This window comes from Nematolebias whitei, chromosome 2, assembly GCF_014905685.2.
Source record: "Nematolebias whitei isolate Nwh7 chromosome 2, NemWhi1, whole genome shotgun sequence".
In the NCBI taxonomy this organism is placed as follows: domain Eukaryota; kingdom Metazoa; phylum Chordata; class Actinopteri; order Cyprinodontiformes; family Rivulidae; genus Nematolebias; species Nematolebias whitei.
The window spans coordinates 29,009,976-29,036,122 of NC_056499.1; the positions used below are offsets into that span (position 1 = coordinate 29,009,976).

Here is a 26,147-nt window from a genome sequence, read left to right on the forward strand (position 1 = left end):
AAGGAGAAACCCAAACATCAACTTTTTTCAAAAGATCAACAGATCTACAGTGAAATGAGACAGACTGAACAACACGTACAACCATAAGTCTGTAAAAGTTGAGACGTGTGAAAAGTAAATAGAAACAAAATGCAATGATTTGCAAATTTTAAAACCTCCACAAAGAAACTGAATAAACATTTGAAATATTAGGACTAAAATATGTGCAATACTTTAGAAAAATACGATTTTTTTATTATTATTTTGGTGACATCTTAAAAATGTTGGGATAGGTAAGGCTGTAAAAGTTAGTGGTGCAGACAGCAAACAGCTGGAGTGCTTGCACTGACGTGAGGCTCGGAAAAGAAGCAGGATTATTTGGCAGCACAGGTCTGAAATTGTTACAGCATTACTGATGAGGTGCAGTGTGCGATTTGTGGACAGAGTCCTTGCATAGATGGACAGAAGGTCTGACAGGCAAAGCTCGAAGGAGGGGTTAGATGGAGACCGGTGAAGGCAGAAAGAACGGGGGCTAAATTTAGCCAATGGCTCTGCTAGGGTGGAGCTAATCCTCTTTGCACTCGAATTATCTGGCCTTTGGATTAGAGAGCTTTGCCTCTATGCAAGACATCTACTCTCTAAAATGATGTCCTATCACAGGCTATACCATGTCTTCAGGTGGGGGGGGGGGGGGGCGGAGCAGACAGACAGATTAAAAACAAATAAAAACCAACAAAAAGTATATTTCTAAATACTGTACTGTCTCTAAAGCAGTATTTAAAATGGGGTGCTGTTTGTAAAGTTGCACAGTCAAAAATTAACATCAATATTTTGGTTTATTTAGCTTTTATTAAGAAAAATAAATAGTTTTTTTTTCAAAGTCAAATTTTCATCATGTTTTTCATACATTTATAAATGTCATAGTTCCCAACTAAATATTTAATTTACAAGTTAAATATTTAGTTTACAAACTAAATGCTTAACTTGCAAGTTAACTATTTAGTTAGTAAACTAAATATTTAGGTGTAATTTAAATGTTTAATTTACACCTAAATATTTAATTTCTAAGCTAAACATTTAATTCCTAAATTAAATATTTACTTTGCTAACTAAATATTTAGATCGGACCTAAATATTTAACTAGCAAGTTCAATATTTAGCTAGCAAGTGTTTAAGTCTGTAAAGTAAATATTTAGTTAGCAATTTAAATATTTATTGTGTAAATTCAATGTTTAGTTTGTAAAATATATATTTAGGTCCAAGCTAAATATTTAGTTAGCAAATTAAAATTTTAGTTTAGGAATTAAATGTTTCGCTTAGAAATTAAATATTTAGTTAGTAAACTAAATATTTAGGTGTAAATTAAATATTTAATATATACCATAATATTTAGTTGACTAAGTAAATATTTAACTTTATTAAGTTTTTATTAAATACATATATATAATATGTTTGTCTCGTTTGTCTCTATGTGTTCCTGTGATGGACTTGCGACCCGTCCAGGGTGTACCCCGCCCCTCGCACAGTGATTGCTGGACATGGGCACCAGCGACCCCCATGACCCAAATATAACCTAAATATTTATCTTGTAAATTAAATATTTAGTTGGGAACTATGACATTTATAAATGTATGAATAACATGATGAAAATATGACTTTGAAAAAAAAAGCCTATATTTTTTCTTATTAAAAGCTAAATAAACCAAAATTTTGATGTTAATTTTTGAGTGTGCAACTTTACAAACGGCACCCCATAATGTACAGCTTAACCAAAAAATTTACTGGTATTGTTTGCAGAGTTAAATTCCCAGTATTTTTTTTTAGCTAAATCCAAGATGTCAGGCTAAGTCATTAAAACTCCTAAATGTATTCACAACATGTGGTGACACCATGGCACAAATGTTTGCACTGAATTTCATTATGAATGTACAATAAACAAACTTATTCTGCACCCTAATGGCTCTGTTTGTGTTTGTTGGTTCAAATGCTAGACTGCTTGAAACTTGGAAGCAGAAAGATTTTTAAATTCACAGTACAGGGCAGGATAAAGATCTGTTTGCTCACCCCTCACTAAACAGCACATCTTCATGTCAAAAGCTTTTGGTCCAATATGATTATTTTTATTTTTATCATTTAGATAAAATCCAGCACACATCTTGAGTTCTCTCTGTTCCATCAAGCTTCCCATCATATATTCCCTGTCACCACAGAATGATGTGTGGTGCAGGAGAGCTGTGACCATCCATCTCCTGCTCAGGTGCCACGAAGACGCATCAACATAAAACACTTATCCACACCCCAAAAATATAAAACCTTTCTCAACTCAAGGGAAGAAAAATATTTCAGTCATTTTTTTTTATTGCTGATTTGCTTATCCGGAGCAACTCAGGATGGATGAGCAGTCACTGTGGTGCTTCAATGACTCACTCAAGGACACTTTGGCATGTAGCCATTCTGCCTCCTCTGCTTACGGGACAAAAAGGGGTTGCATCAGGCTCTGCAGGCAAAGGAAGACTTTGGTGTATAGTAGTCCCTCGCTACTTCGCTGTTCGACTTTCGCGCACTCGCTCCTTAGTGGTTTTTCAAAGTAAGATTGGACATGACACACATAACTGGCTGATTGATGATGAGCTGCACGATCAGCATGGATTGTTTGTTTAAAATACATTATTTTAAATGATTTAGCACCTGTGTGCAGCTAACAGGTGCAGAGAGAAGCTCCCACCACTCTCTGTCACCTGCAGCTCTAAGCCACGCCCACATTTCTCTTCCTGCTGCAGCAGCTTCATGAAGGGTTAACCCTTTGCTGTCCAGCTGCACTGATCGACTTTTGTCTTCCAAATTAAGATTCAAAGTATGTCACATCGAAAAATCGTCATAATCACAAAATATAAAAGTGTTCAAAGTTATTTTTGGTTATTTTAGGACTTCTATGTTCAATTGTTACAGTGTAACTGATCAAAAAGTACATTTCTGTTCCATGCAGCACCAGCTGTGTGAAGAGTTAACCCTTTGATGTCCTGTTGCACTTCTCTTCTCTACAATTTGAATTTAAATAGCATTTAGAGTTTAGAAACATTTATAAAGCCTTCATATATATATATATATATATATATATATATATATATATATATATATATATAATAAACTACTTACTTCTACTACTACTTGTGTACATAACTTTGCTACATATCATGTACCACATGAGATAGTAATGACAATTAAAGTTTACTTGAACTTAAACTTGGACTACTGTATCCCTACTTTGTGGTTTTTCCACTTATCGCGGGGGCGTGGTCCCCTAAACCACTGGATAAACGAGGGACATAAACGAGGGACTACTGTGCTGTAATCTGAAAATGTGGACACTTGTTTTCTCCTCCACAGTGCTTGTAAAGCTTTACAATGTAGCTGTTTTGTTGTTGTTGTTTTTTTGTTTGTTTGTTTTATCTTTTTCTTCCACTTATTTTTTCCAATGTATATACTTTTTTATGATTGTCTACTGTTGTCATCATTCTTTGTTTAAAAAATGTCTCTCTTATAAATGAGTCCTTGAGGCTCAGTGAGACTAACCTGTATAAATAAAGGTTGAATAAAAAAAAATAAATAAATAAAATAAAAACACTGGATGGGCCTTGTTCAAGTTTCCATGACAACAGGCATCTGCCTCGTTGAAGTGCCTTTAAAACACATTACAGGGTGGGGCGCAACAGAATCTGTCAGTCTCTCTTCTGGCAGCTGAGAGTGACCTCTGACCTCTTTGTGGAGGATCACTCTCAGAGATGAGTAACAAGACAGAAACTTCCTGCAGAGCAGCTACAGTCAGTCAGCTGCTGGAGGACCGTACCATCGGGCTCCGGAGGTGTAGGGAGACTGGTCCATGGGAGTGTCCTGAAGGATGAGCCCTGAGTGGGAGGGGTGTGGCTTGTGTGCGTGCATGTGTGCGTGTGTGTCAGGGTGGAGTGTGTGTGTGTGTGGTGGGGGTGGGGGTGTTAGGGGGGTGGTCAGATTGTGTCCTAATCCCTCAGGCTTGGCTGCAGCACGGCCTTGGGATAAACTGTCATAAAGGATCTGGACATCTGAAAATGCTATTTGGAATTTAACTTTTTATACATATATGCATTTTTCTTCATGCTTTTTCTTTGCAAAAGTTATTGATTTACAAGAAGAATGCAAACTCTGGTAAGGTTTTTTTTTTTTTTTTTTTCCCTGCTGTACTGTGATTTTTATTTGGTTTTATAAAGAAGGAAGTGGTGCATTTTGTTGGTTAAAAAAAGTATTTAATAACAATGACTTGATTTTTTTTTCTTCCCAAAATCAGTGCGACTGAAGTGGAACAGAATTTTGTCCCACCTTGTAAACAACAATATCTGTTCGATGAATAATGTTACCAATAACTTTGACTCCTATACAAAGAAATAATCACTCTATACAATGTTGTCATAAATTAATACTTCATATCAAGATATGTTTCCCACTGGCAAAGTGAAAATATATATTTTCACAATAAAAACCTGCTGACAGGGATTTATTCTCAATCTAGTTACACATGAACTCAACATCCAGACTGGAAGGCTATGTTCAAAAATCATGTAGGTTTGTCTTTTGACCTCTAAAGGCCGCTGAGATTAAACTGAACTCACCTGTCTGTTCAGTCGTTCTACCAGGAGGTGCAGTAGATGCAGGGAAACCTGCATTTAATTATGTTTTAAACTAGAACATAACACAAGTTTAAGTTGTTCCTTTAACCTCTCACCCTGCTGCTCACGGGAAGCCTGACAGTCGAGGTAAAAACAAACAAAAAAAGCATTTTGAGGTCTCTGAACCACATTAGTTACATATTTATTGAACAAATCTAACATTAGAATGTCATGGAATAAAGAGATTCCCAAAACGACCAGGTGTAAACATCTTCATATTTATTTACAAAACGTTGGAGAACAACCTGCAATTAATTCTTCATTAATCAACTAAAATTATGGAGCATGGTCAGTGAAAAATACACATTGCCTCGACAAGTGTTAGTAAAATACCTCCAACAGCATTCGGTGAATGTTAAAAATGTTCTACAACTCCTGGAGGTGCACACTTCTTGAAGACAAGTGCACTGCTAAGTGCATCCAAGCAAGTTGGAATATTTGGGTGGGGGAAAAAAATCCAAAGAGAAATTTAACCATAAGAGAAGTTTGTTTGAAGTCTTTGCAGCTAAAATATACAAATAGAAGCTGGTCTGTGACTGTGGTTGAACTAGTGACCTGAATTAAATGTGGGAAATCCAGCTGTATAGGATTTTTAATGGATAGTATCACAGTAGTGAAAAAGACATTTAGTCTGCACAAGTGTTTGTTTCTGACGTGCAATGAGACAAAGATCCTGATGAAGCGGAGACAGTAGAGTGTGACTCAGTCAAAGCAATGAAAAATTTAAACATTAAAAGGTCAGTTGTGGAACTGGAATCGCTCTCGGTAAATTACTGCGTGACCTCTGTGCTTCCTGCGAGGCCTCAGACAGACAGTGATTCTCACGATTTCAAAGGGACTCGCTGACTTTTCAGCACTCTTGGAGGAAAGCAGATCATGACCTATTCCAAATCTGCAGCAGCATAAAAAGTCATTTGACGTCTGAATTTGTGTGTGTGTGTGTTATGGGTGCAAACATGGATCAATACACCGACAGCAGAGGGAGGGAGACGGAGGGGAACAGGCTGAGTGCAGGCAGCCTAACTGTTATCTAAGAGCCAGCTGCAGAGAGATGATGAAAGGAACATCAGCTCCCTCGACCAGCCTGAGCACTGATCTTCTTGCAAATCTCTACGGAATGGTTCATGTTTTATTCACACAACTGAGTTTCAAGTTGATGATGATGATGATCCCTTCATTGCAACACTTCCTGGCAACAAAACTAGTTCATTCACATGTTTGAACTCTATAATGTAAGACTTCTAAACCACACATTGAATGGTTTTATGGGTTTAATTCAGATTCTGTAATCCGCTGCAATCACCTTGATGACTTTTACAAACCAATAAAGAAAAAATAAATACATAGACAATGTGAGGCAACAAGGTCAGAATGAAAAAAAAAAGGGGGGGGGGGGTTCTGTAGTTTTAGTAGTCCTTATTTGGAATAAAGGATTCGTCATCTTGGCTCCAAACCAGAACAGACCAGAATAACCCAACCCAAGCAAAGCATTGTGGGATACGACCACAAATGTTTATGCACTGAATGATGATGACCATGTGTTTAGAGATTATCCCCAAAAGTAAAACAAGAGGTGAGAGAGAGAGAGGATTAATAATTCCCTATTGATTTCAGAACAATCTACTCTGCAGACCAAGTGCTGTGCTGAAGCTCCAGTCATGCTTGTTATGGCGACGCGTTTCTCTTTTCTTTAATTTCTTTTTCTTTGGTCAGTTCAGCAGTTAGATCTCATCAGTTTTTGTTGAGACTAACAATCCAAAAATGTGAGTAAGAAAGAAAAGAAAAAAATTAAGATTCATTCATTGGCCACGTTTTAGATATTAATGTTATGTATATATATATATATATATATATATATATATATATATATATATATATATATATACACACACACACACACATACTCTTTTAAATTTATTTATGTGTTAATTGTTAAGCTTCTTGATCTGGGATCTGAGTCTGAATTTCGTACCATAAACATAAAAATGTGAACTGGTATGACAATAAAAAAAATCCTTGAATCCTTGAATCCTTGAATCCGTGCTGTGGACGACTCTCTGCAACCACCTCACCAACATTTGGCCCATTGTCTGTAAAGTTAAGAGATTTAGTCATAACTGTGTTTTCTAAGGCAAATGTACAACTGTTGATCAACTTCAGGGTGTTTTGTAATAACCTGGTATATGACTTTTTTTTTTTTTTTTGCCAACAGATTAAAAAAAGCGAGCACATGCACACAGACAGACAATCAGTCAACTTGGTGGCAGGCTGCCGTCAAGTTGACTGATTTATTTTATCTTGGTGCCAGTAACAATGTGAGGATGAAACATTTTGACACTAGATAATGGATGGATGGATGGATGGATGTTCTTATTCACTACATAAATGAGCAAAACTGAAGAATAAAGAGAAATACATTTAATCAAAATAAATGGATTAACTTCAGGCGTTACCTCAGTTCACGCAGTACAGGCAGTCAAATGTGAACCGGAGACGCTGAGCAAACACATTTCTTTAAAATCTGTCAAAAATGTAACATGGCTATATTTTTAATTTACTTTTTATTTTTGAGAGCACGAGCTTTAGCGTACTTTAGCATATTCTTAGTTCATATCTTAGATGTTATTACCGTTTTTCTTTGCAATTCATACGTTTGTTGGATGTAACTGGGACCCAGTGTACACAATTCTGTTCCACCACATGTACCACATGTGATGCAAATGAGAAACTTTGGCTTTCTCCCACAGTCATAAAACATGAACGTTGGAGAATCTAAACTGTCAATGACTGTCTGTTTTGTTCATCTTTATGTCGCCCTGTGGCAGCCTGCCTTAGGTTTATCCCACTTTTTCTTCTAAATCTCCAACACCTTGTAAGAAACAAGCGAGTAGATGTAAATAAAGAATAGATAAAATGAAGGATGTTCAAATCTAAAAATAAAGCTGCTTTAAGAAAAAAGGGAAATCTATCAGTGTGTAAGGCCAAATATTGTGACTCTATACACTTTAATGACCTTAAGCAACTATTTGGGGATTGAAGATGTTGATGAAGGCTGTAATGAGTCCGTCATGAAGAACAACTGATCTCAGTTATAGTGGTGCAGTTCAATTCATCCATCCATCCATCCATCCATCCATCCATCCATAACCATCTTCTTCCATTTTGGGTCATGGGGGTCGCCGGTGCCCATGTCCAGCAATCCAGTTCAATTCAATTCAGTTGATTTATATAGCGCCAATTCACAACAAAGTTGTCTCAGGGCACTGAACAGAAACATTCACATACATAAAAAAGCCAGTTAGTAAAGTTCTCTATCTAAGGAAGCCAGAAGAGATGTTTAATCTTCCCTTCGATGCAGTCTCTCATCCCGAGCAAGCACAATGGCAACAATGGGAAGGAAAAAGTCTCTTTTAAAAGGAAGAAACCTCCAGCAGAACCAGGCTCAGGACGAGCGGCCATCTGCTTTGACCAGTTTGACAGTTCTACATCACAACGACTAGAACAGAAACATCCAGACTCTGGTATAACTAAAACAACAGGTGCTGCTTTTAGAAATATGGGGGAAAGCACTAGATTACGTAAAGCAAACTTCACTGTATTTTTGACGCGTGTGTACGTGTATGTCGTGCACGTAAACAGAACAGACTGTAAGTGATCACTTTTATATGAAATCTGTCCTGAAGTGAAGCGTAGCCCTCCTCGAAGACAACGCTCTGGCTTGATGAAAAACAAGAAGACAATATGAATCAGTGTGTATGACTTCCACAGTCACCAGAACTTTTTGTGCACAAGATAAAAGGTATAAAAGATTTAGAACCAGTGTGTTAGGCACAGCTACCTTACAAATACCTTTCTTGAGGATTGATGGGTTTATTTTTCCACTGAAGCTCCTGAGCCATGTTGAGAGAGCACTGAACCTGCTCTGATTGCACAAAGTTGCCTAACATTTCACTCAAACACTTTTTTAAATTATTTATTTAGTCATCCATTTGAAGTTCTGAAAGGTGCAAGTCTTTGAGACGAGATGACAGAGAAAAAAGATTCATCCGATTAGTATCCACATAAAAAAAACAACAACTAAAAGTGAAAAAAACCTTGACCGGTTGGTTCACAGCTGTCACATGAAGGTAAAGTCTGTTAGGAACTGTGGGAACTTAAACTGAATATGTGCTAAACTGCGGTTAGCATTCAGGCAAGCTGTTTGGTCCGAGACAAATCATTTCCTATCCCAGCACCATCAGAACTTCCCATACAAGCTGATTGATTGTGTGCATAACTCCATGCTATAAGTCATTTAATATTTCCAGTAATTGACGTGACAACAAAAGTGTGAGTATTTGGTGGAGTTTGCGCCACGTTGTTGCGCAGCAGCAGTGCTGCTTCAGGGCTCTGGTCAGTAGAAAAACCAGCACAGATGAATGTGTCGCCGTCACAGCAGCGCTGTGTGATGGATCAAAATGGCGTCAGAGCGTTTGAGCGAGGAGGCGATGAGATTATCTGCTTGTGCAGAAGGATAAATAGTCGACAGGAAAAACCAGCACTCCTGACAGTCTCTTTTCTGCCAAATAGCACTCATTCATGCATAATAAGCACATTAGAAGTATAATAAATGGAAAGGTTAGGGGAGTGAAGAAGGAAAAACTGCAGATATCAGATTGCATCAACTCTCAAAAGTTAATTTAAAACATTAAAGAAAAGCATTGACATAATTTTATACCCCATTGAGGGAAACTGAGAGTGTTTTATTGCTTTTTGAAGAGGTTGATATACAAGTCCTCATGAAATGACAGCACTGTTGCCCTTTGAGATAGCAGCAGTGACTTAAAATGACAGGTCACAAGTTGTCCCAAAGGGCACCTACGCACCACAACGTCTCTGCCTTACAAGAGTTGCTGTTGAATTGACAAACATTTTGTCATGTTTTTTCAGGTTCAGCATGCGGCACGGTGCAAATCAAGGAAGGTAGCAGTCTGTCACTGCAGTGTGTGAGGCCAAAACTACAGAAGATCTGCTGCTTGTGACACCTGGGACCCAGGAGACTGCAGCAACACTTAGAGGAACTCCTTAGGTGGATTATGCCATTGTAGCTGACAGCTTGAGCTTCAACAGTGAGACAGCTACAACACAAAGCAGCTCCTGCTCCCCTTACACCCTGCAGGAACCATGGATGACCCCTACCACAATAACGTGAACCAGCAGATGATTGAGACTGGAGATTACACCTACACTCAAGATGGAGGAGGTCAGGATGGCTACCCTTACCAAAGTGACTACCCCCAGCAGGACGAGGATGCAGCCAGTGACGTCACCGAGGGAGCAGATGAGGATGACCAGATATATACAGGGGAATACCAAGGCATCCCCCACCCAGATGAGATCAAGGAGGCACGGCGGGCAGCCCGGCTGGAGGCCAGAAGGAAAGCTCGTCTGAATGCACAGCAGGAGGAGGAGGAGGACAACCTGCCGGAGCAGTACGAGACCATCATGGAGGACTGTGGCCATGGACGCTTCCAGTGGATGCTCTTCTTTGTGTTGGGTCTGGCTCTAATGGCTGACGGAGTGGATGGCTTTGTGGTGGGTTTTGTCCTTCCCAGTGCCGAGAAGGACATGTGCATATCCAACGCTGACAAAGGACTGTTAGGTAGGTCACAGCAAAGTTTTGGAAATGAGGATGCCTTAAATAGAAGAACCATTTATATATCAATGTCTGCAACCAAAATATGAGGTATAGCTTCTTACTGGCCCCTTAACATTTTGGACTACTGTATATCAAGTATTTTAAGCCAAACTATGATGATTTTCAAATCAGCCACTAGAAAGAACAAGCCAGTGTATCTCTTGTGCCAGTCCTAAGCCAGGTAAATGGTGAGGGTTGTGTCAGGAAGGGCATCCAAAGTAAAACACATATACCAAAACTATAATGTGAGCTCATAAAAGCAAAGTTTACAAGACAATGGTGAGACCAGCTATGTTGTATGGTCTGGAGACAGTGGCAATGACAAAAATACAGGAGAAAGAACTGGAAGTGGCAGAAATGAAGATGCTGAGGTTCTCCTTAGGAGAGAAAAGGATGGGTAAGATTAGGAATGAGATGATCAGAGGTACAGCACAGGTTGAACAACTGGGAGATAAAGTTAGAGAGGCCAGACTGAGATGTTTTGGACATGTCCAGAGGAGGGACAGTGGGTATACTGGTAGAAGGATGTTAGAAAAGGAGCTGTCAGGAAAAAGCCAAAGAGGAGATATATGGATGCAGTTAGAGAGGACATGGATGTAGTTGGAGTGAGGACAGAGGATGCAGAGGACAGAGTGAGATGGAGGAGGATGACTCGCTGTGGAGACCCCTGAAGAGGGAAAATCCTAAAGAAGACAATGATGATTTCAAACCAAAACATGTAGTTGCAGTGCCTGAATCTAACTAAAGTTAAACTAAAGCGGAATATTTTAAAGTTGGACTGTATTTTTTTAATTTGTATTATTTAATACAGCAATAACCTTGATATGTGATGCTATTTCTGTGTAAAGACAGTCTTACCAGAGACGGCAGACACTCTCCAGGTTTCTACTTCTGATTTCCAACTCATGAGCGTGTTCAGAATGTCCAAAATGGCCTCACCATTCTTGCTTGTCCTTCTTTAATCTGATTCCAAGTTTTAAAAACATTTCATGATTTATAATAGAAGCTATTTTTAGGTTCACTGCTTGACTTTGGCTCAGTTTAATTTGAACTTAAATTCTGGAGCCAGCACTGGTTTTCTAGGATCACACAGCACATGTTTAGGACTGGTCTTCTGACCTTTGTGTCAAGTGTCATCTGACAACTGTGACTGGAACTCTATTGAAAGAAATGAAGAAAGTGATATGTATTGTCATTGTATGTTTCTATATATTGATGAAATTAGTTCTCTGCATTTAACCCATCACATCTGAGACACACCCAGGTGGAGCAGTTGGCAGCTATGTAGGTATCCGGGGAGCAGTTCGGGATTAGGTGTCTTGTTCAAGGACAACACGACATGTGGGCATGGCGGGGAGTTGAGCCTGTGACTTTCTTTTCCCAAGTCGGCTGCCCTGCCTTTACACCACAGCAGCCCCCTCTTCATCATTTTGTTAAATGAAAACAAAAAAAACCCACACAAAACTAAACCTTCTTCTATATTATGAATGTCTGCGCTGCACAGAACTTCATGGCTGATGATTTCTGTGAAGCTCATCCTGCTGACGTACCGTTTTATGGACCGCACAGCTAGCGTAGCTAACAACTGATTTAGGAAACCTACTTTACCAACACAGACACGCATCCCTTTGGAAACCCACAAGACTTGCTAATGACAGTCATCTGTCGGCGAGTTCCAGTCTGTACCCAGAAAGGAGGAACTCATCAGTGAAATGATGTGCTGTTGTGCTCGGCTGGAACAAAATCCTGCAGATGTTTGGTTTTTCACAGCTACAGCTCATCAAACAGGAATATCCTCCAGCTGCTCCTGCAAGTTAAAGGAGAAGGCTTGGATCAAAGAACAATTACTATTGTGTGTCCTAGCAGTGAATTGGTCCATTGTGGGCAGCCAGATTAGCCTCTCTGAGCCTTGGCAGTGGTACCACAACTGTCTGGGACTTGACTTGTGGGAGCCACACCTTGGATTCTTTTCAGACAGCAATGCATACTTTGACTGATGATTAGATTGTGGCTGTGCATCTTTTATTGCAGCTTCACTTTTGCTTCACTCGTTTGCAGGCATTTACCAGAAAAGCTTAAAATGATGCAGATATTTGTGTGTGGCACAGCTTACGAGTAAATGTACCATGAAATCCTATGTTCTTAATGATGTCCGTGCACACGGCTGAACTGCGAGTTAAAGCCCCTCACCTTGTTTCCCAGACCTGGGGTGCAGCCAGGCGCTGTGACAGACTTCACATCACTCATTTCATCTTAACAAGGAGCTCCTGGGATGGAGCGTTGCGAGGGACTGATGAGGAACACTGTGGTGATTGCATTCAGCATGCGTTCCCAGGCTAATATGGAGCATGCTGCAGCAGTCAGAGATCCTGGCGGCCTGCAGCGCCGCGGTGCAGAGCTGTCAGATATGCTTCGGGCCTCTGACGGGCTGTGATAGCAGGAGGAAGGCTTGGCGAAAATGAAATCAACTGTTTGTGCAGCGCGAGAGGAGAGCTCTGATCACTGGCTGAGAATACGAAGTAGATCGAATGGTGCTTTTGATGCACGCTCATGCTCTGTGCACCAGACAGATGGAAAGCAGAAATACTGTATGTGTGATGTAAACCTTATTCTCAGATGGAAGATGAACTCCTCAGATGTTTTGTGAAACACAGCTTGGGGCTTTTAAATGGTCCTGTTGGTGTTTATTGTAAATGGTCAGGATGAAAGAAGTTAGGTGTGGGAGACAAAGAAAGGCTGGTTGTATGAATGTAACAAACTATTTCAAGACATGTTGATAAATAAAATCAAGTCTGACATCAAGTAGAGATTAATCAGTAAACCTATTCAAACTTAGCATTATTTGAATGAATGCACATTTGACTTTCATGTTAAAGTTTTAAATTAAGTTCATCTTAACTGGAAATTTTAGATTTAGCTCTAAAACCTTTTTCTTAAGTTTGAACTTTTTACTGAGTCTCAAAGTTTAATTTGTTTTATAAAACAACAGCTTTATATTATTCATTCAACCTTTATTTATACAGGTTAGTCTCAATGAGCATCGAGGACTCATTTACAAGAGAGACCTGGTTAACCTCCAATTATTCTTAGGCTATTATCATTATTATTTAACTTTTTTAAATTTAAAATCCTTTCAAGCCAGCTATAAAATGAGAACCTAGAAGTTCAACCTTCCATGATGGTCTGTATTGATCTTGAGTGGCAAGGACCATGCCGTTCAAGGACCCTGGTCCTTGAGGAACACCGTCCTGCATGTTTTACTTGTTTCCCTGATTTGACTCGCCTGATTTGAATGAATGGCTGATTAACCGGATTCTGCTGAAATTGAGGAAGTAATTCAGGGTGCATTTACACCAGCCCTGTTTAGTCCACTTTAATCAAACTCTAGTCCGTTTGCCTATAAAGTCCGGTTCGTTTAGGGAGGGGTGAATGTGCAGTCGAACTCTGATGCAGACCAAAAAAGTGAACTCTGGTCAGCCTAAATACCTAGGTCTCGGTTTGGTTGATGTGAACTCTAACACGGTTCGAATGCAGTGTGAATGCATGCGGACCGGAGACCGCTCCAAAAGCAGGAAGTGGACTGCAGTGCAGGGCAAACAAACGTGCGTTTCTCTTACCTCATACGGAGCCATCTCAGCAGCCTTGTGTGAAAGAGAACATTCTCCATTGTCTTCTGCCTCATCTTCTGCTCATGCTGAGTCCATTGTTGAAAAGTAACAAAATAGAAATCCTAAAACCGCTCAAATTTGCTGCCACTCCGTTTTTGTTTTTATTTCCAGAAAAAGAAGAAGAAGAAAAAGAAGAAGTTCTTCTTCTTGTTTTTTTATGGCGGTTACAAACAGCTTTTAGGTGTATTACCGCCACCTTCTGGATTGGAGTATGGACCAGATGCTATACCATCCATCCATCCATCCATTTTCTTTACCCGTTTATTCCATTTTGGGTCACGGGGGTCGCCGGTGCCCATGTCCAGCAATCACTGTGCGAGGGGCGGGGTACACCCTGGACGGGTCGCAAGTCCATCACAGGGACACATAGAGACAAACGAGACAAACAATCATTCACTCTCTCATTCACACCTAGGGACAATTTAGAGTTACCAATCAGCCTAACATGCATGTTTTTGGTCTGTGGGAGGAAACCGGAGTACCCGGAGAAAACCCACGCATGCACGGAGAGAACATGCAAACTCCACCCAGAAGGCCCCTGGACCGGGGTTTGAACCAAGGACCTGCTCGCTGAGAGGCAGCAGCTCTACCAGTTGCGCCACCGTGCTGCCGATGCTATACCACTCTATACTATTTTACACGTTATATCCTTTGTAAATTACCTATTCTTCTCAAATATCTAAGCTGGTAAAAAATTGTATCCCCTAATGATCTTTGCAGCAATTCCTTTATCTCTAACTTACTTTTATTTTTATTTAAATCACTAACTAATAACTCTCTTTCCTTTGTATATTTATTGCATTCTAAGAAAATATGTTTTATTGTTTCTAATTGTCCACAATGATCACAACAGCCCGTCACATGTTTATTGATTATTTTCAGTGTGCTGTTTAATCCCGTGTGACCAAATCTCATCTTCGAAATAATATCTTCTTCTTTTTTTGTTCTATTACATTTCCTGAATTCCTCCAACTTTTTTTGGATATTATAATAAAATCTAGCATTGTCTCCATTACCCCAATGCTCTTGCCATTTCTTCTTAATATGTAGCTTTATTATATTCTTAACCTCGTTTTTACTTATGTTAACGTTTAAATCCACAGTATTTATTTTTTTTGTAGCACTTTTAGCAAAACGGTCAGCCAACTCATTTCTTATTATTCCAATGTGTGCAGGAATCCATATTAATTTAACCTCTGACCCATATTTATTAATCCTGAAAACTAATTGAGCTATTTCCAGTATAATATCTTGTCTTGTATCTGAACGTACCTCCTGAATTCTAATTAATGCACTACTTGAATCTGAACAAACTACAACCTTTGTTCCTCTAATTTCTTCAATCCACTCCAAAGCCATAAATATTGCCCATAATTCCCCGGTATAAACTGTTAAATTGTCAGTTATTATTTTGTTTTTCATAATATTTAATTCTGGAATTACCAAAGATATACCAGTTCTGTTATTTAACATTTTAGATGCATCAGTATAAATCTTGATATATTCTGAGTATTCGTTTCCTATGTATCTTTCCACCTCATTACTTTCTAATTCTCTCCCTTGTTTCAATAAATTTAAATCAACTTTGATTTGTCCAAGGACTCATGGTGGGACAACAGGAATAGCAACTGCAGGACTAATATGAAAATTATTTATTCCTATATCTTTAGTTTGATTCAGGATTATCCATCCAAAACAAGAAGTGTCTTCTTCAGTTGTTTTTGTGTCGTTTCCTTTAGTAGTTCTTGGTGCAGCGCCACCACAGGTGAGGGGAAGAACAGGTTGGCTCGACTGACTCGGTGCAGTGTGAATGTGAACCACACCGGCAATGTTCTGAATTATGGTCCCCAACCGAACCGAGTCTACCAGACTATCAGGTGTGAAAACAACCTCAATCACTGAATCAGGCGTATTGGAGCAGGAAACAACTGAAACATGCAACATGGTGTTCCACAGGGACCAGGGTCTGGACCACTAATCTTTAGGACTTAAGTTTTTTGTGAGTCATGTGCTTCTAATGGCCCTTGTCTTCTGAATCCCACAAATAAACAAACAAACAAGTTAATCACTCATTAAGAATTAACCCCTTCTGTTACCATAAAGAGACATACTGTACGTAAGGAACCATCAATGAGTATGAAACTTACAGTCTACTGTTTATTAAAGAAACTGAATGTGTTGTTGTAAAAAGGAGTCTGTGGCTGGTTATCCTTCAGTGTATGCTGGATGCACCGTTTGATTGGCTGCATTTGAATTTTTTATTTTTTTTAAAGATGCCTTGTCTTATCATTTCGATGTGACAAACACATTTCCAGTGCTTTTCCCTTTTATGAAAAGATGAAATGAAAAGATGAATCTCCTTTCACCCTCCATGAATTCAGCGACCTCACAGAAACGAAGGACACTTTTTTCAGACTGATTTCAGCTGGGATGGATCCTGGACCTTCACCTGAAGGACAGTCTTTCCGATCACAAGTCCGTCCTGTCAACCACACGTGGAAAACATACCTCTCACCTAAAGCATCAACATGGCTGAGATATGAGCTGACATGAAGACTTTGACACTTTGTCTGCTCGTATCCTCAGCAGTCTCTTGGTGAATGGATTGTGCAGCATGGCATGTAGCGCGTCAGAGCGTTCAGCTTCTTTAGTAATCCACGGGGAAGGTGCATGGTGCACAACGTGGCTCCACGTGCCACTAAGCTGCTTAGGCCCTCAGTAATTAGGGCTCTGTAGTAAAAACACAGAACAGGCAGGCGTGAGGTAAGAGTTTGAAGTTTTAAATCAAGTTGACGGCAAAAACTATAAGACTGAGTGTGGAAGGCAACAACAAAACAAGAACATATGACTCTGTTTACATAGTTACAAACAGGAGCGATGGCAAATAGGACCAGCTGCCTGTGTAATTCAGACACAGGCTCAGGGATGCTATGAGTCAGAGAATATTTTATTCTTGGAAACTGTAAAAGTGCTGCAAAAAATAAAAGCCTCAAAATCTCAATGAACAACTGAAGCAACGCATGTCACATGTGAGAAAAGCTGAAACCATGGCTTGTTTGCGTTCTCAACTGTGACCTTTCTATAGAGTCGCCTTTCATGGACCTCTGTAGTCGTATTTACATGTTTTCTATTCATCATAAAATGCCAAGAAATGAAACACTGGGGCTGATTAGAGTGCATGTGAAAGGATGCAGCAGAGTTCATCATGTCTGTGTTCATGTGAGGGTAACGGAGGACCCCTGGTGGAGATCATGAGCAGCTTCATGTGAGCGTTTTGGAAGTGGTGCATCTGTAAAGCCTATTATAACTGTGTCTGTGCATTTGCAGGTCTGCTGGTGTATGTGGCCATGATGGTGGGTGCGTTGGTGTGGGGAGGTTTGTGCGATAAGATGGGGAGGAGGAAGTGTCTGATCTACGTCCTGACCATTGACCTGGTCTTCTCCTTTCTGTCCTGCTTCGCTCAGAGCTACGGCTTCTTCCTCTTCTTCAGGTTCTGCTCGGGCTTTGGGTGAGATGCCTCTCTGATGCTTGCAGAGTGTTTGGAACAAAAGGCAACTCGAATGGCTTTTCATAATGACTGACCTTTTCTGTGAATAATGTGGTAGCAGAAAGCAAGTTTTAAAAATAAGATGCATGACATTTAAATACTTTATATAACGGTGGATGGGGAATTTCCATTAAAACAGAGGTTTTTTTTAGGGCTGTGCAACACTTTTGATTAAAGTCAACCTCAAAAAGCTCATTTCAGATTTCCTGTGTTCCTAGAAAGATGCACTTTTTTTTTTAAATGAGCTCTTGAAGTTTCATCTATAAAGCCTGGGTCTCAGTGGATTTTCATTCTACTGAGCGTTTCATTACAAGAAGCTTCCAGTGTGGCATGCTGACACGATCTCAAACAGTTAATACCACCTCAGTGAAACTCTTGCTGCAAGCGACAAACAAGGAGATTTCTGTTTATTTACCTGAACAGAGAAAACCCTTTCTCATGCAAATTAAAACAAGGAAATAATGCTCTTATTTGTTGTTTACTTCAGTTTTTCTGTGCCAGCACCTTTTTCTGCAGGGCTGTTTCTGACATTATACAGCTTTATTGGATTCTTTATTGGTTCCTTTTGTAAGCAACGATTACGGCTTATGCATGTGTGCTTTTGTAAAACAGAAAAAGCTGCTCGTGCATAATAGAATTCAACATTTTTGCTAGTTTATCAGGAGGGTAAAGTGGGGAGGCAGCAGTGCTGACAACAGCTGCAATTTGTGAAGTATTTAATTAGCTCCAATCATTTTGCTGTCATTCAGTATCTAAATATATTTACTTGTGAGTCTTTGTATCATGGCACTTCTAGCATGAAATAACTGTTTTTATTGAATGTCCAAATGTGTCAGTTTTTCCCCCAATGAGGATATTAATTTCAGGGTTTTGCTTTTGAAATCAGTTTGTAACGAAGACAAGGTTGTTTAATTGTTACTGCTTTTAGCAACACAAATATACAATAAGTCTAAGAGTGACATTTTCAGCAGAGTAGAGTTGGTCTAAAATATGTAGATTCATTCAACTAAAACCTTCTGCGTGCCTAAACAAGTGCCTGCTGTAACTGAGAGTGTGCAGCAAAGTGTTTACTGAGGAGGCAGAGAAGTAAAAAAGTGTCTTTCTGCTCCAGAATCGGAGGCTCCATCCCGATCGTGTACACCTACTTCACTGAGTTCCTGCAGATGGATAAACGTGGAGAACATCTGAGCTGGCTCTGCATGTTCTGGATGCTGGGAGGCCTGTATGCCTCCTTCACCGCCTGGGGAATCATTCCTCACTACGGTAACGCCAAGACTCCCATGAAGAAACGCAAAATACACAAGAGAAAATGCAAACACACAAAGGTTGAAATGCTCCTGTATATTAATAAAAAAGATAATAAGTCGTCATTAAATGATGCTTTAGTCTGTGCATGTGTTTCTGTGTCTGTTAGTTTAACTCATGACCCGCTGGACACATTTTAATGTAACTCTCAAAAAATATTCATTGGACATCTACAGCTGGTTAACTCATGGAGTTGACCCAACACAAGATGGCTGCCTCAGCCAATTAACAGTAGAAAACACAAAATGGCTATAATTCAGTTTCACAGATATTGAGGTAAACTTTGTTGTGTCTAGAAAATGAGAATCATTGTACAACATGTGATACTCATCCTACAAGACGTTTGTCAAAAACTTTAGCATAAACTATCAGTGCCAACGTTAAAGTTCAAGCTCAATAACCCAGGTAGAAAATCCAACAAAGTTCAGTCAGGTCATCTGGACAGTTTGAACATTTTTGTTGAGATGTTTCATCCTTAATCCAAAGGACTTCATCAATCTGAGGCGCTGCAAACAAACTGAGTCCCACAAGCAGCACACCCATATAGTAGACCAACCAGTTTGCTGGTAATAAGATGGTTGGTGGCACTTCGGACTGATGAAGTCCCTTAGATGAAGGACGAAACGTCTCAACAACAACGACAACAAAATAGAAACCGTCAAGATGGCCTGACTGAACTTTGTTGGGTATCAGTGTCAACCGTCCATTTCTGTTTACAAAATATTTAATGAAACACAGGACCAGTTTTAATGAAACTTTTTGGAAATCAACCAGTGGGTGTACATCTACAACTGACTAAACTTTTACAAGAAACTGAAGCAGATCATTATTTAAAAAAAAAAACTTTATTGCATAAAAATCATGCTTTTGTTGCACTAAATTAATCATTCAAGTTGCACAATAAACTATCTAAGGTAGACGTTTTCTGGAAAATTTAACTTGTTCTTTCCTGCGTTGGCAGGCTGGGGTTTTGCTATAGGGACCCAGTTTCAGATGCACAGCTGGAGACTGTTTATTCTGGTGTGTCTCTTCCCTGCACTGGCTGCTCTCATCGGGATCTTCTTCATGCCAGAGAGTCCACGTTTCCTGCTGGAGGTCAGATACTGTCACCCGTAAAACTATGAGTACAAAATCTATACATAATACTTCACTTTGCAGTTTTAAACATCTAGCTGTGATTGGTTATGAAATCTGAGAAATCAGCAACCGCAGCAACACTGCTGAGGCGTTACAAAGAACACCACCCGCATCTGATTCGCCTCCAGGACAAAAAGTCAACCCTTCAACCACATGTGGTGTTTACTTTGTGTGTTGCTGATGCCACACTCCCCCAAGTTAGAAGAAACTACCTGTTCTGCTAAAAAGACAGACCTAATGTGAGCACTGTCACCCAGCAGGCTTGTCCAGCAGGGGTGTAAATAGAACTGTGTTGGGGGGGTCCAAACTATAATTAAAAGAGCCTCCCTCAAATATGGCAGAAAATACTGCATAACTTCACCAACACAGACCAAAGAGCGTGTCTGGTTTCACACAGAGCTCTGGAAACTAACACAGACAGTTCTGGACTTACAGAGTTCATGTGTGTGGGTTTCAGAACGCTCGACACGACGAGGCCTGGATGATCCTGAGGCAAGTTCACGACACCAACTGGAAAGCCAAGGACGAGCCAGAGAGAGTCTTCACTGTAAGCCTCCATCCACACCAATGCCAACGTTTACGCTAATTCATCAAATTTCAAATTGTTAGGTGGAAAGAAAAGTTAAAAATCAAAAATATAACAAAAGCTCCGAAAAACTGTCCACACAACACGACCGCACAGGAACTACTTGGGCTTACTCTCTCTCTCTCTCTCTCTCTCTCTCTCTCTCTCTCTCTCTCTCTCTCTCTCTCTCTCTCGTTCTCTCTTGCTTTCTCTCTCTTGCTTTCTTTCGTTTTCTCTTGCTCGCTCTCTGTCACTCTCTCTCACTCTCTGTTGCTCTCTGTCACTCTCTGTCATTCTCTCTCTCATTCTCTGTCAGTCTCTCTGTCAGTCTCGTTCTCTGTCAGTCTCTCTCATTCTCTCTCATTCTCTCTCATTCTCTGTCACTCTCTCTCACTCTCTGTTGCTCTCTGTCGCTCTCTCTTGTTTTCTCTTGCTCGCTCTCTGTCACTCTCTGTCACTCTCTGTTGCTCTCTGTTACTCTCTCTGTTGCTCTCTGTCATTCTCTCTCTCATTCTCTGTCAGTCCCTCTGTCACTCTCTCTCTCTCTCGTTCTCTGTCAGTCTCTCTCGTTCTCTGTCACTCTCTCTTTCACTCTATCACTCTCTCTCTCATTCTCTGTCAGTCTCTCTTTCACTCTGTCACTTTCTCTCTCATTCTCTGTTGCTCTCTGTCACTCTCATTCTCTCTCTAATTCTCTGTCAGTCTCTCTGTCACTCTCTGTCACTCTCTCTCTCTCTCATTCTCTGTCAGTCTCTCTCGTTCTCTGTCACTTTCTCTTTCACTCTATCACTCTCTCTCTCGTTCTCTGTCAGTCTCTCACTCTGTCACTCTCTCTCACTCTCTGTTGCTCTCTGTCACTCTCTCTTTCACTCTCTCTTTCACTCTGTCACTCTCTCTCTCATTCTCTGTCAGTCTCTCTGTCACTCTCTCTCTCGTTCTCTGTCAGTCTCTCTCAATCTCTGTCACACTCTCTGTTTCACTCTCTTTAGCATGATGGGTGAAGCATGAATATAAAACCCACACAGCAGCTTCAGGCCTGAGTTCAACAGAGAAAACAACTGCTATGAACATGAAGACATTAACTTTTCATATTTATGCAGGTGACAAACATAAAGACTCCACAAACTCAAGAGGACGACTTCATAGAGATCCAAAGTGATACAGGAACTGCCTTCCAGCGCTGGACTGTCCGAAAAATGACCATGCTGCAGCAGGTTGGAGACCTCACTTTACATTACAATAAGAGAACCGACAGAAACTTTTACTTTCCGTGCGCCTGATCTCACATACACTAGGAAAGAAAGATTTGATGACGAGCGTGATGTTCTGTCTGTTCTCCCTAAAGGTGATGGCCAACGTGATGTCTCTGTCTGCCCCAGAGCTCAGACTGCAAGGCCTCCTCCTGGTCATTGTGTGGTTCTGCTTGGCTTTCAGGTTGAAGAACATTCACGTCGACACGTTCCGTTAAAGCACACAAGTTAAAAAACTCTTCAGTCAAATGGAAGTACTCCGGCGCTCAGTTTGGTTTTGTTTCTTTAATTTGTTCTGTGCATTAGCTACCACGGGCTGGGAGTTTGGTTCCCCGATATGATAAAGTACATGCAGTACGAGGAGTTCGAGTCCAAGGTGCGAGTGTTTCACCGAGAACGAGTCGAACGCTTCCACTTCAACTTTTCTCTGGTCAACCAAATCCACCGCGAAGGAGAGTACATCCACGACAAGTGAGTTTGTCTGCATCCTCCTCCTAACAAGAAGATCCACAACGTCATGATCCCTAGTTTGTTCCTACTCCAGCTTCGTGTCGTCGCTTTCCTCTTCTTTAGGTTTGCAAACATTGAGATTAAATCGGTCAAGTTTGAGGAGTCCTTGTTTGAGAACTGCTACTTTGAGGACATCAAATCAACCAACACGTTCTTTGAGAACTGCACAATTAAAAACACTGTCTTCTACAACACAGGTACCACAGCTGGCTGGTTGTTACAGTGTGTTTCTGCTGAGGCAGTTAAAGTAAAACATGTGGCTGTCTCCTTCTTTACATCTCTGCTGTCCTTCCAGACCTGTGGCAGGAAAAGTTCAAGAACTGTCAGATGGAAAACACCACCTTCCTCCACCCGAAGAAAGGCTGCCATTTAAACTTCCAGGAGGAAAATGACATTGTCATCTACATGGTCAGCTTCTTGGGCAGTTTGGCTGTGTTGCCAGGCAACATCATCTCAGCATTATTCATTGACAAGATAGGAAGGATTCGATTAATAGGTGAGAAGAAGTGTCCAAACTCCACAATGACTTTTTGTCTGGGTTTTGTCTTGTTAGCTAATAAAACAGCCACAAGCAGGCTTTGTTTATCTTGTTTTATTTTTATATTTTTACATAGAACATGACTCGCCTGGTTTTAACTATCATTTATTTACTACAGATTAGGTAGACCAGGCCATGCAACCTTGAAAAAAGTAGTTTTTTTTTTTTATGTCTATCGTATCATTTTTTTTAACTTAAACAAGTTTCAGGGATGAAGATGTTCACATCCTGGATAGAGAGGAACAATGGTTTGAGAGAGGAGTAAAGGAGGCCATCTTTGTGAAAAGAAACCGTCCATCGTTAAACAGGGGTGGAGGCCTACGTGTTCAATTGTCCCCCTCTTACAATGCTGTGATTGCTAGTATCACTCAGCCCTCTGTGAACAGTAAACAGCCATCAGTGTGCTAATGATCCATTGTTAGGCTGATGGTCCTTCTTGAGCATGTGATCAGCTGGTTTTGGTTGTCTGCAGCAAAACTGGTTGATCCACTCTGAGAAGGTGCTATTTAAGAGACTGAACTGAAAACTACACCTCAGACTGAGGAAGTCTCTCGGATGAGAGACGAAACGTTTCTACATTTTTTTGTTGTTTTGCTTTGTTTTGTTTTTTTGAATGTCCAGAGGACCAGATTTAACTTTTTTAGATTTTTCTACCTGGATTATTGAGCATGCATCAGGTTAAACAAGTATAATTTTCTAAACTTGACCACATAGAAAATACAAAAGAATTGTGAGAAAGATAAAATGCAAACTGGATTTTTTTATGGTGGTCTGGTCAGTGGTGCAGTTGGCTAGCACTATTACTTCAAATCAAGAAGGTGGCATGTTTGCTTGCATGTTCTCCTCATGCAGGTTTTCTCCAGGTAATGAGTCTCCTTCCCATAGTCCAAAGACATGAATTAATTCTACGATCCTTGTGTAAATAGTTTCCTGTCAGTAAGTCTCATCATGATTAAGTGGCAACCATTCCAGGCATCTAAAGACAACAAGAGATAGGCACCAGCTCCCAGCAAATTTGTACAAGCTATTAAAGAAGATGGATGGATGGACAAATGGATGGATGGTTGGATGGATGGATGGACTGGTTAAATAACTTGTGAAGATTTGCCGTCATAAAATATCACCATGAGAAGAGGCTGGGAAAGGTAGGCATGCAGAAGGCACTGCAGAACTCCCTGATGAAAATTAATATTCAGATGAGACATCATGCTCTGCCAGTGTGCATTTATTTAGTTAAATAATATTTTTCATGTACACATTCCCACATGCTCACAGCACCCCTCAACTGACAGCCATAAGACTAAGCTGGATGATTTATTTGCTTTCTTTTTTCCAGGGGGTTCGATGTTGGCGTCGTCGGCCTGCACTTTCCTGCTGCTCTTAAGTTTCAGTCAAGGAGCTGTAATATGCTGGCAGTGTCTCTTCTACGCCATCAGTGTGGCAGCCTGGAACGGATTAGAGGTCATTTCTGTGGAGCTTTACCCCTGCTCCAAAAGGTACGGGTCAACACTCTCCCATTAGAAGATGCAGTGCATTCTCCATTTGAACTTAAACCAGGCCTTCAGCAGACAATAAGACTTACTCACAAGTTGAAGGAGTCTGAATGAGACTGATGTCTAGACTTTAAAGTAAAGTTCGAGGAGACACTTTTTTTTCATTAACCAAAAACCAAAATAAATTGGAGTCCGAGTCACAATTAGATCCAAAGGATCCACTGTTTAAGTGAAGATTATCACATATATATATATATATATATATATATTCATATATATATATATATATATATATATATATAAATATATATATATACATGTATACATGTTTTTTTTTTAAGTGTACACATGTATATATAAGCATGTATGTAGGCGGATGAAAGGAGTTTCCTTCGCAGGGGAACTGGACTCTCCCTTAGAGATATGATGAGAAGTTCAGTTATCTGAGAGAGACTCGTAGTAGAACCGCTGCTCCTCCACAGCCTCCTCCAGCCAGTTGAGGTGGTTCAGGCATGTCTGACTGGGAGGAGACCCCAGGGAAGACCTTTGACGTGCTGGAGAGACCATGTCTCTCAGTAGGCCTTGGCGCGCCCCCACCCCCCACCACCACCACCACCACCACACACACACACACACACATAGTGTCTAAAAATGTCTGTTGAAATTTGCTTCACTTTAGTGTTTCCTAATTAGTTAATGAACACCAACAAATAAACAATAAACTAATAAAATAAGCAACTAATGTAGTCATTTCTTCTGCAGGTTATCAAGAATTGTTGGCAACAACTAAACTCTGGTGGCTTTATTAAACTCAGTGTTTTAAATAAATGGCACTTTAAACCATAAAAAACACTGACTCATCAAATTGAAGGAAATCAAAGTTTTTGTTTGATTGTTTTTGACCTTGTGTGCACTCTCTGATATTCATTACACATAAATCTGCCCTCAGGTGTCAGCACTTTTCTCTCAAATCATTTATTTGCCACCTAAATCTAAAAAGGGCTATTATCTGGTGTCTGGATTCATTTGTTTTTTAATTTCTAGCAAGAACCCACCTGCATTCCACAATGAATATTAACAACCTCCACAAAGAGCTGCAGCTAATAAGAACCTTGCCTATTCGGCTGTCATCAAAATAATTGATTTTCCTCTAAAACCTTCAGTACCCACATTTAACCCATCAGGGGTAAAATGGGTTAACCATTGGGTTAAGTGAGTTCAAAACTCACAGTTTTTTTGTTTTTTGTTTCTCTGCAGAGGCACGGCGTTCGGCATCCTGAACGCGATCTGTAAATGTGCGGCCATCGTCGCCAGCTTTATCTTTGCGGCCTTCATCGGCATCACGAAGATCGTCCCCATCTTCCTGGCCTTCGCCGCCCTCGTCTGTGGCGGTCTGGTGGCCCTGAAGCTTCCTGAAACTCGGGAGAAAATCCTCTGTTGAGGAGCCAAACGTCCTGCGGTTTTGGAGCCCCAGACACTGACAGTATCTAAAAGCTCAAACTAAAAGCAGAAAGATCAATAACGAGAGGAGTTCAATGTTCAACAATCTGTCTGGTTGCCTACATTAACCCGTGGCTGCTTTCCGTTCCTAGTTTTTCTCATCTTGTTCACACTGGAAAAAAAAAAAAAAGCAATAGTTTGTTTGAGATTTGTGTAAAAGATTAAAACGTTCAAATGTGTCTGTGTTTGAATGGTTGTGTAGTTCATGTTACCATGTGGTGCTCTGAATTGTTTCCCTTTTGATAAGAGAAGGACTTGTAGTGACAACTTGAACTGGG

General features: G+C 40.2%; 1 protein-coding gene across 1 annotated transcript; it reads left to right on the top strand.

The window, feature by feature from the left end:
* Positions 1–3,996: 3,996 nt before the first annotated feature.
* Positions 3,997–26,147, top strand: sv2ba (synaptic vesicle glycoprotein 2Ba). Its single transcript, XM_037697609.1, has 13 exons — positions 3,997–4,161; positions 9,609–10,320; positions 17,352–17,532; positions 18,683–18,834; positions 19,838–19,971; positions 20,471–20,560; positions 21,679–21,792; positions 21,924–22,012; positions 22,135–22,299; positions 22,402–22,535; positions 22,634–22,834; positions 24,213–24,372; positions 25,627–26,147. Exons 2-13 carry the CDS (start codon positions 9,843–9,845, stop codon positions 25,808–25,810), a joined length of 2,082 nt encoding a protein of 693 aa, XP_037553537.1. The 5' UTR covers positions 3,997–4,161; positions 9,609–9,842; the 3' UTR covers positions 25,811–26,147.

Coding starts and splice junctions, on each gene's coding strand:
- sv2ba (XM_037697609.1), top strand. CDS start 9,843: ATGGATGACCCCTACCACAATAACGTGAACCAGCAGATGATTGAGACT. Junction 17,533..18,682: donor AGGTTCTGCTCGGGCTTTGG/GTGAGATGCCTC, acceptor TTTCTGCTCCAG/AATCGGAGGCTCCATCCCGA. Junction 22,536..22,633: donor CACTGTCTTCTACAACACAG/GTACCACAGCTG, acceptor CTGTCCTTCCAG/ACCTGTGGCAGGAAAAGTTC.